The 15,814-nt window shown below is 42.1% G+C and overlaps 1 protein-coding gene across 1 annotated transcript in view; it reads left to right on the forward strand.

Moving 5' to 3' along the window:
* Positions 1-15,814, forward strand: part of SRGAP1 (SLIT-ROBO Rho GTPase activating protein 1) — a 120,820-nt gene that overhangs the window by 100,506 nt on the left and 4,500 nt on the right. The window contains exons 13-21 of the mRNA XM_081928005.1: positions 650-710; positions 1,319-1,396; positions 4,523-4,657; positions 5,864-5,969; positions 7,309-7,533; positions 9,752-9,831; positions 12,122-12,302; positions 13,443-13,577; positions 14,356-14,704. Coding sequence (XP_081784131.1) covers positions 650-710; positions 1,319-1,396; positions 4,523-4,657; positions 5,864-5,969; positions 7,309-7,533; positions 9,752-9,831; positions 12,122-12,302; positions 13,443-13,577; positions 14,356-14,704 — 1,350 coding nt within the window. The remainder of the gene's footprint in view (positions 1-649; positions 711-1,318; positions 1,397-4,522; positions 4,658-5,863; positions 5,970-7,308; positions 7,534-9,751; positions 9,832-12,121; positions 12,303-13,442; positions 13,578-14,355; positions 14,705-15,814) is intronic.

Raw genomic sequence — 15,814 nt, forward strand, 5'->3', positions numbered from 1 at the left:
TTCATCTTTGAAGATTCCATACATCTTTCTTGCTCCTGGTTTTATATTCTGATTAATAAACAGGGGTCAAGCCACAGTTTCCCAGCTCAGGTGTAACAGGAAACTGTGGTTCTTAAACTGTGGTTTAAGAGACCCTAGAAATACACAAGCAAAAGAAGAAAGAAAAAGGAGGAACACAGAAGCACATTAATTCTTGGTAAGATTTATTAGATCAAGGTTGTTACATCTGAACTGGAGTTCTGAAAAAGATGCTGACAACTCTTCATGCTCCCAAGTCAGGATTCTCTATTTTCAATTTGGTTTCCTTGTCAGTGTTAGCAAAGAGTCCAGTTTTTTTAAGGTACTTGCAATCACATTTGGTCAGCTGCCTTCAAGAAAAACATACAGAATGCATAATTATAAAGGCTGTGCATTACTTTCTGCTCCTGACAAACTGAGGAAGATAATTCAGTTTGGAAAGATTTTATTTTTTTAAGATAAAGCCTTTGATTCTCAAATGCATTATGGAACGAGTATGGTTCTAGTGAGGTTTGTGTTTACAGATCATTATGAGTTTGAGGCTGATTCCTAATAGTGATAATTCCTATTTGCAGAGATAATCTCTTATATTATTTGTGGTATATTTTGGGTGATTTTTCTTCCTTCATAGGACTCCGGGCAAGTAATTCCCCTCATCGTAGAAAGCTGTATCCGGTTTATCAACTTGTATGGTGAGTTCCAAAATTCAATTTTACTTTATCCTAGTTGTTTTTTCTTCAGAATATTGTGCTTATTAATAATTATGCTTTGTTCTGATGTTGAAGTCACTTTCTAATTACAGCTAGGGAGGTCGTAAAGCTTTAATCCAGCATTAAGGAGGCTCACAGTATGGCAGTGTGAGGAGCTCTAGAATAAAGCCTAGTGTGGAACAACACATTCATAAAACAACAGGGACAGTGAGGCTGTGGAAAGGCAGCAAAAATAATGAAATTATGAATGGAATGTACACAATATAATGGCAGAAGCGAAGAATGGGCAGGGGAAAAGGGTCAGGAGCAAGCTAAGAGAGGAGGTCAGGAGAGAGGAGGAGGATACAGCTGCAGTCCTAACTCCACTTACTGAATTCAATAGGACTGACTTCTCAGTAGACATGGTGAGAATTGTGGCATTAGAAGTCAGAATTGTGTTTCAAAATGGTGTAAACTGCTTTTTTTAAAAAAAGAAACAAAACAGGTTATATGTCTAATAAATCAGTAACAAGTCAGTATTTCCTCCAGATTTGAAATAACTTGGTACCCAATTTAATGACGCATATTTCTTTCTTGCTCTTGTTTTTCAGGTCTCCAGCACCAGGGCATTTTCAGAGTATCTGGCTCCCAGGTGGAAGTCAATGATATTAAAAATTCATTTGAGAGAGGTAATTATATTTTCTGCCATGCATACATAATTGTATTTTGTTCCATTTCGGTAACATGAGAGCCAGCGTTCTAAACCTTTTAACCACACAGAAATGCTTCCGTTCCTTGAAACTTAATCGTTATTGCCCACAGTGGTGTGTCCTGATAAGCAAATATGTCGGACGGCGGCCCGTTTGACAGATTCTGCATCTCTGTCCTTGTGTGGGGCTGTTTCAGCAATACGGATACTGTAATACCTTAGGGTAACGTGCAGATTACTGCAGAAGGAGTGTAAGCAATTCATGGGTACAACACATTCAGGTGGCAGCAGTTTAGCATACTGGTTCAGCAGATCCAAAGCCAGCCATGGGCAAGGTATGGACTTTCTTTTAACGTCTTTCACACTCTGCTTAGGACTAGGGTTAAGTCCCACAAAGGGGCTTTCCAGACATGACTTTTACTAGAATAAAAAATGATCCCATTCATAAATTCAGCATATTGTACACTTCCTAGGGCTTAGCTAGAACCTTTCCAGCTTTTCAGGAACAAGGAGCTTTCAACAATAGCGAGAAGGGCTTCAGGAATTTTATCTTCCAGATGTATGCATACTGAAATGATAATATCGATTGTGAAAGTCAACATGGAAATTTAAGTGTGTGACCCTGTCAGGATTTGAACCTTTGGGCTCCAGCAATTATCTTAGATACTGACAGAACTGTGAAAGTTACTTAAAAGTATAATAACTTGTGCCCTCTTTGGGGATATGGCTGCCCACATTTTAATTTACAGCCAGACACTTACAGATTGTTTTTTCATTCAAGTAGATCCATGGAGAAAAGTCAGTCCTTTAAATAAAATGAAGGGGGTGGGGGGGAGATCAGTTCAGGTCTCCAAATCAGGAGTACACAAGAATTAAATCATGCTGAAACACTTATTTTTGGATTGTTTTTGCGCAACCATTTTTTAAAATTAATGAATTTGGCTAAGCCCTCCTTATTATTAAGGGTTAAATGAAATTAAGTTGTCCCACTTGCACAAGGACTTCCCACTTTTTTCAGTGGAACTTAAACTGCCTCTCCTTCCTCTCTCCATTCCCCAAATCTTTCTTCAGATTCCCCAAATAGATTCAGGAAATAGGCAGCAAGAAGGAGGCGGGGCTTCCATCGTGCAAGTGGAAGTCCTTGTACAAACTGTACATTTTAAATTATTACTATGTCATGTGAGCAGCCAAAGACTTTAGTAATAATCGCTTCCAGTACCTTACATGTTAAGCGGCATGGGTAAATCTCTGTAAAATTGTCACCCACAAAACCTTACTTGTGTTGTAGCTTCCATGCCACTTCTTTCCTACGCAGTTCTTCTTTTGCACATTAATATTAATACCACTTTCTTTTCACTTCTAGCTACTCTCTCCTTTCATGCACGTATGCCTCTTTTTCACTGCTGAAGCTTCAGGTCATACACTCATCTGCTCACTTAAGACAGCTACTCCCCCCCCCCCCTCCAGCCAAAGCAAGTGACCGCCTTCGTTTCTTATTCCAACAGTTCCCACTGAAACATTCCGTGTTAAAAGGATCATTAGGAAAGAGATCAGGGACGCGGGTGGCGCTGTGGGTTAAACCACAGAGCCTAGCACTTGCTGATCAGAAGGTCAGTGGTTCGAATCTCCGCGACAGCGTGAGCTCCCATTGCTCGGTCCCAGCTCCTGCCAACCTAGCAGTTTGAAAGCACACCAAAGTGCAAGTAGATAAATAGATACCACTCCAGCGGGAAGGTAAACAGCGTTTCCGTGTGCTCCCCTGGTTCACCAGAAGCGGCTTAGTCATGCTAGCTACATGACCCGGAAGCTGTACGCCGGCTCCCTCGGCCAATAAAGCGAGATGAGCGCCGCAACCTCAAGAGTCTGTCACGACTGGACCTAATGGTCAGGGGTGCCTTTACCTTAGGAAAGAGATCAGAAACAAAACTGCTCGTGTCGTAGCATTGCAACCACTCTTGGAGAAACTATGCGCAATTCCTGTTGCCTCGCCTCAAAAGTATATATTGTAGAGCTCGAAAAGATACAGAAAAGGAGCAACAAAAAAGATCAAGGGAGTGGAGGAGCTTACGTGTTTTTATTTATTTAATCGAACAAAACTTTAGATGTTTACTCTAGTGAAATGCATATGCCGCTTAACCAAGAAATAAAACCGCCATGTGGTTTGCAGATAATACAAAATATACGTTGGCTCTAAATTGTCAATAAAAAACAAAATTAAAATACGGAAAAACAGCGGTTTAAAAATATACATAATAGATTGAAATTACAGGTTAAAATATTTGTCAACTTTATTTACATATCTGGGGCAGGCTTGCTGAAACAGAACAGTTTTTAGCAGGTGCCTCAAAGAATACAAATAAGGCACCTACCTATGAGGAAATATTACAGCGTTTGTCGCTTTTTAAAAAAAGTCTAGGTATTAATTCAATATAAATTGTTAACTTTCTCAAATATCAGCTGCAGTGAAGTGCTAAGCATCTTGCTTTAGTTTTTAAAGCTAATTAAACTGAAAACAGTTACCCAGCCAACAACCTTTCAACTACTAGCGTCCCCCTTTTAAACACATTTTACAGTCTGAAATCTCGATCTTTTCCACTGGGGGATGGCATTTAGAATCCATTTTCTCATCACAATACACAGCAGTCCGCATGTTCTTGAAATCTCTTTAATTACTTTTTCCGGCGCTAAGAAAGATGTGCACCTTGAAGACATCTATATTAGCTTGGTACGTGACTCGACTGAACAAATGGTTGCAAAGACTTACTTGACGCATTCTGCAATCCTCAGACCATTTTTCTCAAGCGTATTAGATCTTTATTTCAGTGGGACTAGTTTTGAGTAGGTGCATTAGTCCATAAATAGACCCTATAGATTGAGTATTGCATGTCTGACCCAATAAACTTTTATTCTCAGCTAATGACTCAAGCCTAGCCTATGGAATTAAGAGGAATGTTTATTTTACTCTCTTACATTCACTTTAATCGAAGATTGGACTTAACTAAACCAGTCATTATTTATTTAATACAGCTCAGGATCCTACTAGGTAGTAAAATGCTGTTCAGCTAGAATGCCTATATTAAGTATTTAACTTGATTTATTTTTGCAGGTGAAAATCCTTTGGCAGATGACCAAAGTAATCATGACATCAACTCAGTTGCCGGAGTACTGAAGCTCTATTTCCGAGGGCTGGAGAACCCTGTCTTTCCTAAGGAAAGATTTAATGATCTTATTTCTTGTGTCAGTAAGTTAAATTTGTTTTAACAGCTTGTAAAGTTACTTACTAATAAATGCACTAGCACCTCAGAAGTCCCGCCAACCAATTTCCGTAAGACAGTTTGCTATCCTCTGCAGTTAATATATGTGTATTCATACATATTTCTGGATCTGCTCTCAATGTACCGTTGACCTTGTTGTAGCAGGCACACTGCCTTTCCAGAACACAGGAGGTAAAGTGAAATTCAGTGCTGCCCTGCTACAAACGTTTTGTCCGTGCAACTTTTTCCGCTTGCCCAATGGAAAAATTTCCCCTCGTCTCCCCCTGCATGCATCCTGACTCCCCCGCAAGCCAATGGAGGGCATGTGAGGGTAGGAACTGGACCAGATATAAGGTGAATAAATCATCTTAACAGGCTTGTAAGTGACCATAGCCAAGGTGTTTGAGAATCCTATGTACCTGCAGAAAAAGGGAATGATGGTTCCTTTGAGTGACAAGATCTTCTGGTCAGAAGGGAAGCAGAGTTTATTCCCCCAGTTTAGACTTATTCCAGCTATGGGCAAAATACGCTAAAGAGTTTAATTGGCCATTTGCTATCAGCTGGAGCTTGATGAGATCAGCAATATTACAGTGGTACCTCAGGTTACATATGCTTCAGGTTACAGACTCCGCTAACCCAGAAATAGTACCTCGGGTTAAGAACTTTGCTTCAGGATGAGAACAGAAATCGTGCTCCGGTGGCAGCAGGAGGCCCCATTAGCTAAAGTGGTGCTTCAGGTTAAGAACAGTTTCAGGTTAAGAATGCACCTCTGGGACAAATTAAGCATGTAACCAGAGGTACCACTGTAGTAGGAAATGTTAGAAATGATGCCCTAGAAATGAGCCAGCGTGGTGTAGTGGTTAAGAGCAGTAGTCTCGTAATCTGGGGAACCGGGTTCGCTTCCCTGCTCCTCCACATGCAGCTGCTGGGTGACCTTCGGCCAGTCACACTTCTTTGAAGTCTCTCAGCCCCACTCACCTCACAGAGGGGAGGAATGGAAAGGAGAATGTTAGCCGCTTTGAGATTCCTTCGGGTAGTGATAAAGCGGGATATCAAATCCAAACTCCTCCTCCTCCTCTTCTTCTTCTTCTTCTTCTTCTTCTTCTTCTTCTTCTTCTTCTTCATAGTGCTTTATACTGTACTGTCACATAGCCAATGATTTTACTTGTATCTTGTCTACTTGTCTGTTGCAGGAATAGAAAATCTCTATGAGAGAGCTCTTCACATACGAAAACTCCTCCTGACTTTGCCCAGATCAGTCCTCATAGTGCTAAGATATCTTTTTGCTTTCCTCAATCAGTAAGTACATTAACGTCCGATCAGAAGCACTCTATTGATCTTTAATTCTTCATTTTAACAGAGGAGAATATTTCAGTTGGCAGCAAAGCCATGATTTCCAAACAAACTGGAATAATTTTTACCCTGAACTGAGAGATCTCGCTCTAATAGGAATGACTTGAATGCAGCAGTTGTGCAAATGTAAAATGAACTGCCCAAAATATTTGCATAATTGAGGAGAAGAATAATAATAATTATTTGAAGCTTCAGTTGTAATAAATGCTCAAGTTATCCTCAACAGCTGCTTTAGGATGATATTGCAATATATGAATACTCATTTCCATCCCTATAGAAAGGAGATTGAAAACTGAAAGTTTGAAATAGCCCTTGAGAGTGTCAGGCTATATTTACATGAACAAAATGTAGTTTGGTTTCAATGCAGTTTTGGTTCAACTCCTGTGTCCTTGACAGCACCAGGTGCAAGGTTTTCAGGGCTAGAAAACCTGTTGCGCCTGTTACATTTCTGCAAGTTTTATCTTCGAGCTGTAACTGTTCAGATACTGTTGAGTTGCAGCTCCTATCACCTCTCAGCATTGGGCATCCCATCTGATGATCTCTGCTTTAGATCTGCTGCCCCAGTGTAGTGTTACCCATGCATCTTCTCACCAATTATTCTCAGTCATTCAAGTAACCCATATATCTTCATGTCAGCCTGTCACAAAAAGATATTTTAATTAAATTGCTTTTACGGCGTTCCAGTGCAAGATTAAGCAGCCCATAGCTGTCAACCGTCCCTTATTTGGTGGGAAAGTCCCTTATCCCAGTGCTGTGTCCCTCTGCTGTCCCTTATTATGTACCTTAAATTTCCCGGGTTTCAAAGGAAGCAGCTCCTCTCCCTCCCTCCCTGTCGGCCAGGGAGGGAGGCTCCAACTGTGTTGCTTGGCTGCGTTGCTCACCCAATAAGGTGTCTTAAGAACGACTGGGGGGTGGAGCTTGCATGCCTTGTGCTGATCAAATCGGCCACGTTGCCTGGGGACTCGCCTTTGCTCAGCGCTTCCCAGCAGAGAGTTGATGGTAGTTTTCCTTGCTGCATCCCCTTTGCCGGGTTGCTGCGCTGTGGGAACCACCACTTGAGGCTTTGTTTGGCTGCTGGCTGGGCTTTCTGCCTTTGGCTTGGAGGGGCTCAGAAGTTGAACATACCTGTGCTTGGAAAATCCCTTATTTTGGCTGCGTACCCTTATTTTCGAGGCGGGTGGGTTGAATAATATTGTGTATGCAGCTTAAGCTTGCATTTTTGTTTCAGAAGGTCTCATAATGATCCCAGAACCCTCTTCTTCTTCTTTCCCCTTTTTAAAAACAGCCTTTCGCAGTACAGCGATGAAAATATGATGGATCCGTATAACCTGGCCATTTGTTTTGGCCCAACGTTGATGCCTGTTCCAGACATTCAAGAGCAAGTGTCGTGTCAGGCTCACGTGAACGAAATAATCAAAACTATCATCATTCACCACGAAACCATTTTTCCAGATTCTAAGGAGCTGGATGGTCCCGTTTATGAGAAATGTATGGCTGGTGACGAATACTGGTAAGCCGTTCATTCTTTTGCCCAGGTCGGATTGCTTCAGTTTGGTATGAACGACTTTTAATTTGTGAAAAGTTTCATTTTTTAAAAAAGCTATAGATACCTGTAACTGTGGGCCAAACAATATGTGACGCTAGTCACTTGTTTAACCAGCTCAGGGCCCACACCAGTCTTTTACTGAAATTTGCCCCCTGCCTGGCTCCAGATTCCTCCTTTTTTGCAGTAAACAGTACTTCCAGGGGCAACAAACAGTCAGGAGGAAACGAGTGATAATGTGCTTTTCTTTTACTTTATAAGAATTTTATCTCGATAGGATTTTTGTTGCTCAAATGGATATTGTGCTGCGTTGTATATTTATGGTATACTTAAGTAAAAAGGAAATCCAAGTACATAAATATACAACACAGTTATCAAGTATTTGCATGCCTGTATATTATTTACTTTTTTACGTGGGAACTACTTCAAGATCTATTGATGGTAAGCTGTCTTTTAGTGAGCGGTTTTTGTGAACTGCGTGGAGGCTTTTGACAACCAGGCAGTATATGAATTTTATGAAATAAATAAATTAATTTTTTTAAACAGTTTAAATAAAAATAAACTGTATTTTTCAGCAGAAAACTGGCATTGGGGTCCAGACCTAAAACATATTCTGACTTGACGACCCACAGCTGTTTTTTCTCTAAAATAAAACTTGTCAGGTTGAGCAAGTCTGCTTGTGGCCCACGTGTTTTCCAGTCTGTCAGCTACGTGAAATTATGCCTAATATCATTATAGTGGCTTTAAAAGCAGGTTGATTAAGGTCTACTTGACAGGGAAATGGTTCAGCATAAATGGCCATGTTACATAAAAGCAGATGTTTGTGCCTTTAGTAAAAGCATGCCAGATTGGTCAGGTTTTGTGCGTTCCAGGAAGTCATTTTGAAGCAAACTGCCTTGCTATCTCTTCCTTAGTTTTAGCACCATTTCATTTTTTTAAAAAAAAAAATAGTGCTTATGCTGCTCTTATTCTGTCTTTAATTATTTTATTGCAAGCTGCATTGAGGACCAATTTGTGGGAAAGATGCCTACAAAGTGTCCTTTAGGACTGAACAGATTTAGCATGATTGTTATTTGCATTAAAAATAGTAAGATCTTTTGGCTGGTTTTATTGAACATCAGCTACTCCCAGTTGGCCTATCTAGTGATAGTTAAAATAAAATTTCTCCCATCTATCTTAAAACAATTAGTAAGTTTTTAGTGTACTTCGTTTTCAAGACGCAATCTCTGAAACGGCAAAACATCATCAATTCATTCTTTTCCTGAAAAATTCAGACAGCTAACCCTATCCCTGTCGCTTAAAGACCTGTCACTTAAAACAAGGTGGTGGGCTTTAAAATGAGAATTGCTGAAATTACATCAAATAAGAGTAATACTTTGTGACCCATACCATTTCCATATTGGAGCTTTTTCTGGTGCAGTTGGCCTTACACGTTTTTAAAGTGTCATCAGTTCATCCCTTGTGGGTTTGAACATGAAATTGATGCCACAGAGCAAAATTGATTCTTTTTCCATTGTGATTTTCTGTCACTGAAGAGTGTTGAGATCAGGACACCAGGCGCCAGTATTCAGGGTCAAACTAGATGTTACACACAGATGCTTGTAACATTATCTTGACAGTCTTTTCTTAAAAAAAATTTATAGTATATTGAGGAAGGAGAGTTTAGAAACAGCTGTTTTGGAGTAGGAAAATGACCATCAGGGAGCGGATTAAAGATCTCTTTGCTTCCTCCTTTTCCTACAACCTCTTTTCTGCTCCCAGTTGCCTTCTTGGGAGACTGCTTTTGGATTTTAAACCCAGACTAATATTACACAGGTTTGCCTGTAACTAGAAGGACTTCTAGTTTGTCTCTTTAGGCAGCATTCCATTAAGGCAACCTTTTGACCCCCCCCCCTTCATATGGGTAAAACACTGTCCAGGTTACATAAAACTATCCAATTTAAAAAGAAGATGATGGTGAGAGAGAGAGAGAAAAATAATACTAAGGAGATTATCTGACATCTAGATTAAAAAAGAAAAGAGGTAATAAAAGTGTTTTAAGATTCTAGGAGTGCTTTGTCTTAACTGAATATGTTAAGTAGTGTTTGCAGGAGCAGGATGCTAATAATACGCCAGCTTAATTGATTTTTTAATGATTAATGTGTCCATTCATAAGGTATTAATTCATATGGTACTGTCTCCACAGTGATAGTCCTTATAGTGAACATGGTACCTTAGAAGAAGTGGACCTAGATGCTGGTACAGGACCACACACCAGTGAAGATGGTAGGCCCCTTGTGTTGATTGCCTTTCCCCCCTCCCCCTCCCATGTATATGTAATTGATGAAGGAAATGCTGTTTTCCTCATCACCTCTCCTTTTAAATGAAGAATCTCTGGCACAGTGTCTCCTTTCTTTTTTGTGTATTTCTTGTTTTTGTTGTTAACACTGATCTGCCTGTCATTGGCCAGCTGTTTCCTTGCTTCTTTCCTGCGTAACACAGTTAGAAGGAAGGTCAAGTGAAAGAATTCTGCATTTCAGCACAAATTTCTGGCTCAGTGTCACGTTCTAAGTGCCATTTTAAACTCTTTTGTGCACAGTGCTGTGGTTTGCGTTGCTGCTTTTAAGTAAATGCGGAGCGGGGGGGGGGAGGAAGTCAGCAAGGTCTCTAGAGGCCCATTTCCTCCAGTATTAGCACACCTGACTCCAGGTGTGCATGAGCACTCAGGCCTTGGCTTGCTCCATCGTGTTATGGACCCAGACCTTCGCACTCATCTTCCTGCCCCTCCACTATTTACAGAAAGACCATTAAAAAAGGTAAAGGTAAAGGACCCCTGACAGTTAAGTCCAGTCGCAGACGACTCTGGGGTTGCGGCGCTCATCTCGCTTTACTGGCCGAGGGAGCCGACGTTTGTCCGCAGACAGTTTTTCCGGGTCATGTGGCCAGCATGACTAAGCCGCTTCTGGCAAACCAGAGCAGCGCACGGAACACACTGTTTACCTTCCCATCACAGTGGTACCTATTTATCTACTTGCACTGGCGTGCTTTTGAACTGCTAGGTTGGCAGGAGCTGGGACCAAGCAATGGGAGCTCACCCCGTCGTCGTGGGAATTCAAACCGCCGACCTTCTGATCGGCAAGCCCAGTGGTTTAGACCACAGCACCACCCACATCCCAGTAGAAAGACCATTAATCTTAGTTAACTCACAGGCCATACAGAGAACTTGAGTTGAAGTCTTCCCTCTGGTCAGGGTTATTTTCACCTCAGTTTCCTTACTGGCTTTACTGTGGGGTTTACCCAAAGTCGTCTTTCTGGTCAGGGACTCACCTCTTTTTGAGCCATCAATTGAAAGCCTGTCTTCAGATTCTTGGGGGGTGGGTTGCTGTTGAAAATCCCCCTTCGGAGCTAGTATTAGTTCTGGGAAGGAAGGTGCCATTTGTGCATTTTGCTTTGGCTTAATAGCAGCTGGGAGGGGGGTTAGCTGGACCCCTCAAAACCCCCCCTAAGAATCTGTTGTGGGCACCACTCACACATCACAAGATTTAGCTTATTCTATCGGCTGCAAAAGAGTGCTTTTTCAAGCCTCATTTCAGCAGGGGGAAGGGTTGGGAGAGGGGATCCAGCGGGTAACAGGGAAGTCCTCTGCAAGCACATCAGTCTCCATAGTGGCAGCCTCCAAACTAGATATAAATATATATTTCATCAGCAATATCTGAGGCATTGTAGAATTTATTTTGCTCTAATTCGCATCGAATAGAATAGTTTACAGTATCCGTTTCCAGAGGAAATCTGAGAGAATTTCCTGAGGAAGCCCAAAACAGATGGATCATGGCTGATGTAGAATTCACACAAAAGAAGTGCAATGTTTTTGTTGGAATACCATGCTATCTCCTCTGTATTTATAGATAGGTGAAGGAAATAAAAAACGGGTCAAGGAAGTAGTTCTGTCATTGTAATTTCAAAGGAGCTGCAAAGGTGGAACTATTTTGTTCCTTGGTATAACTGTATTCACACTGACTGAAGCTCACAAGACCTATTTTATCAAATCTCTGTAAAAGAGTTTTGTAACTTGTGTTTGTATTTTTCGTAAACAGCTTACTCTATGGTCTTAACCCCTTCATGCTTTAATTAGAGTTAAGGGGCTGATTCATCATAGAATCATTATCCCACAACTTGATGACAGTATTATCTGGATCTGAAGTTGTTTTCTAAAACGGCTTCTTCCAGGGAATCAAAACTCTGAAGGCAGCCCATAAAAGTCTCATGCAGGATTGTTGGCGTCATTGTAAACAACTGATAGAAAATTGCACTTGTTCATTCTGCGACTGACCATTCAAAAAATCTTAAGTTTCTTACAGATCCCAAGTCTTCTCTTTGTCCCTGTCACTTGAAATATTGTAAGGGCAAGAAAAAGAGCTCCACAAATTATTTTCTTGATCAACAGTATGTCATTTCTGGATAAAAGTCTTTCTTCACCTTTGCTTGCATCCATTATGTGTTCCTTATGAGCAATTCTTCCTCCCGAGTACTGTCCCCACCCCGGTCTAATACATCATTCTTCATCTTTCCTCCGCAGAATGTGAACCAATAGAAGCTATTGCCAAGTTTGACTACGTTGGAAGATCTGCACGAGAGCTGTCTTTTAAAAAAGGGGCCTCCCTGCTGTTATATCATCGAGCTTCTGATGACTGGTGGGAAGGAAGACACAATGGAATTGATGGCCTTGTACCTCACCAATACATAGTGGTTCAAGATATGTAAGGAACAGCTAAGTGGTGCAAAGTATCCTAGAAGTTGTCATATGCCAGATCAGACCAGTCTAGTCAAGTACCGATGGTTGATTGGTTGACATTATGCAGGCCCTATAAACCAAAGCTGTGGGGCAGAGCCCCTGGAGTGGGGTTCCAGATAGGGGGCAGGAGTGCATGTGGAAGCTGGGACCCTAGGGCGATTTCCTGCTGCAAAGAGCCAATCAGTGTTTGAGCATCATTTCCTCCTTTATGTCTTCATTCTCTCCCTCTCCCCTCTGGTAGCATATAGTGATATATTTTACTGTAATTTCTTATTGTGAACCATCCTGGACAGTGCTTTTTTGTTGTTGTTAGTACTCATAACTTAATCAAAGTGCTGTAGCTGGCTGCATAAAATGGCCGCCATAGGCAGCAAAAAAAGAGGAATGACTGTTCCTCTTACTGGTGAATATCACCACACACAAAAAGCACTCAATATCGTGAAGTATATTTATATGAAGAGCAGTATAGAAATAACTTAAATAAGCAGAAACACTGCTTACAGCAGCTGTAATAATGGAAGAGGGCTGCCAAATCCAATATGGTGAGAATTCTTAGTCTTAAACTGAAACCATCTTCACTTTTCAAGATCAAATTCTATGTCATTTGTAGCCCACGGGTTTTTTGTATATGATTGCACTTTTCCTGCTTCTCTGCCTTTTTCAGAATTCTGTTTGAATAAAAATACAGCTCCCTCTTTGAAAAAGCATGCTTTCCATCTCCTAAAAGTATCAACACTGTTGTTAGGCTAATTGGAAGATAACATTGCTTGCTTCCTTATTATGATACTGTCTCAGTTGCCATTTGGAAGGCAAAATGTCACTTAGGAGCATCTACAAAGCTGAAGCTAGAAGACAAATTATAAAGAGAAGCTCAGCTGGGGATATTCTGGCCCCGCAGAGCTTCCTAATTTTTCAATTGCATTCCTGCTATTGGCCGACGTTTGATTATATATCTACCTAATGCCTTTGAATATAATGGTTATAGTGGTGGTTAACGAGAATGAGATGACTGAAAATGGAGAGGGGGGAGATCATGAACCACTCTTACTCTTTCCACCCAATAATATTGGTTTCTCAAGAATTGTCACCTGTTTTTTCTGCTCAGGGATGATACATTTTCAGACACACTGAGCCAGAAAGCAGATAGTGAAGCCAGCAGTGGACCAGTAACAGAGGACAAGTCCTCCTCTAAGGATATGAACTCACCCACAGATCGTCAACCCGAAATATATTCTGGAAGGTAAATTGAACTGAGAACTCAGCATTAACTAAATACGTGGCGTTTATATTGCATTTGAGAACATTAAAAGCACACCAGGTGTATTATTTTGGCAATCCGTGAAACAACTGTGTAGATTTTTCGTTCATGGGGGTTTGAGGCATAAAATATAGCGTCTTGACAAAGATCCTAGACCACAGGTTCCCAGACTTATTTGGCCTACCGCCCCCTTTTCAGAAAAAAAATTACTCAGCGCCCCCTGCCAGCTCAGTCTAATCTGCCACCTGGGGCGGTGCCACAGCCCGCCTGCCATTGGCCAAATAGGTAGGCAAGCTGTGATCCACTTCCTGGGACTGGGTGCAGCTGAAAAGGGTTCACCCAAACCCAGGAAAGCCCCCCACCTCCAACAAGACCGTCAGATCCAGGGGGAGGCTATACTGCCATCCTGCAACAGTGCCTGACCTAGTGGCCAGTGTCATAACACAACAGATGAAACCTATACAAATGGTTTTTCAAAATTTTATTACCTTCTTTATGCTTCCACCGCCCCCCCCCCATGCACCTGAGGCTACTACTGCCCCCCCCAGATCAATCCAGCACCCTCCAGGGGGCAGTATCACCCACTTTGGAAAACACTGATCTAGACCTTCATAGGTGAGATAATATTTGAACTGGTGGACTTGCTTCACAGCTCATACTCATCACACCAACACATTTTGTCAGGCAACATGTATTGACAGGTATGATTCATACGTTCTTCGTTCCATTTCCTGTGTCTTCACTTTGCCTCTCTGTGCAGGCAGCAGCGCAAGAGATCTGAACTCTCGCTTCCCGGCAGACGCCCTGGCAGAACCAGCGACGGACACTGCCCAGTTCATCAACCACACAGCCTTGCCAATTCATCGCTGGAGTTGGGCTCCCCCAGTATGACAAGCCACAGCGCTTCTCGTGCTGCCCTTCAAAACCGCAGCCTCAATACAGATAGCCCAGAAAGGAGACGAAGACCTGGTCATGGCAGCCTCACCAATATTAGTAGGCATGAATCCCTGAAGAAAATTGACAGCCCACCCATTAGAAGATCCACATCATCTGGCCAATACCCAGTTTTCAATGATCACAAACCACTTGACCCAGAGGCAATTGCTCAGGTGCGTCTTGTGAGTTAACATAGGAGTTGTTGCTTTCTCTACTACAGGGAATGCTAGGGTGAACTTTTGAGATAAACAAGCCTATAACCTCAATCTGGTGTCCTGGTGGCTGTGCTATTAGTGTTTATTTCTAGTTCCTTGATTGTGTTGTGTTCATATCAGCTTGGTAATGTGTGCAGGTACACAAAAAGCGATGCCTCACCTCTAAGTTAATTCTGTGCTTTACATGATGGCTGGATATATTTAATGATAAAGGTGAGCAAGATAGAAGTTAGCACTGAGACTCTTACTAATTCTCTTATTTTAGCCATACTTGATTACTTCAGTGCCTTTTTTGTTGGAATTCCTAAATTTCATCTTAAACTACAGATACCTGTTCTTCACTCTGCATTTCATCTAATCTTCCTTATCCATAATATGATATTTGCACTACCTTTCCTTTTATTGTCATATTAATGTTAAATTCATGTTGTTTGCATCTTATATTTGGAAATCAGAGATAGTCACGTGGTCCAGTCTCTTCCACTCCTTAAAAATCAACTACAGTGGTGCCTCGCAAGACGAAATTAATTCGTTCCGCAAGTTCCGCGAAGCACGGTTTCCCATAGGAAATGCGTTCCTATGGAAACCGCCTTCAGACCAGGTCCGGGGACAGTCTGTCCCCCGACCTCTTCTGAAGGCTGGGGGGGGGGGACAAGGGCTTTTTTTCGAACCGCCAGCCTTCAGAAGGCTGTTCTGAAGGCTGGCGGTGGGAAGAAAAGCCCTTCTCTCCACCTCCCGCCCCGCAAGCTCTGGGGACAGGAGGGCTTTGCTATCGACCGCCAGCATTTTAAAAGCCCCCGGGACAGCGGATTTTAAAATGCTGGCAGGCGGCAGCGAAGCCTCCGCTGTCCCGGGGCGATTTTAAAATGCTGGCGGGCGGCAGCAAAGCGTTTGCTGGCAACCCCCAGCATTTTAAAAGTCCCCGGGACAGCGGAGACTTCTCTGCCGTCTCCAGGTCCAGGACCTCTTCTGAAGGCCGGCGGAGGGCGAAAGTCTTTGCTCCCGACGGCCAGCATTTTAAAAGCGGTCCAGGATAGCGGGAAAGCGCAGCGCAATTCCCTGCTATCC

The sequence above is a fragment of the Podarcis melisellensis genome, assembly GCF_964234715.1.
Source record: "Podarcis melisellensis genome assembly, chromosome: 10".
Taxonomy (NCBI): Eukaryota; Metazoa; Chordata; class Lepidosauria; order Squamata; family Lacertidae; genus Podarcis; species Podarcis melisellensis.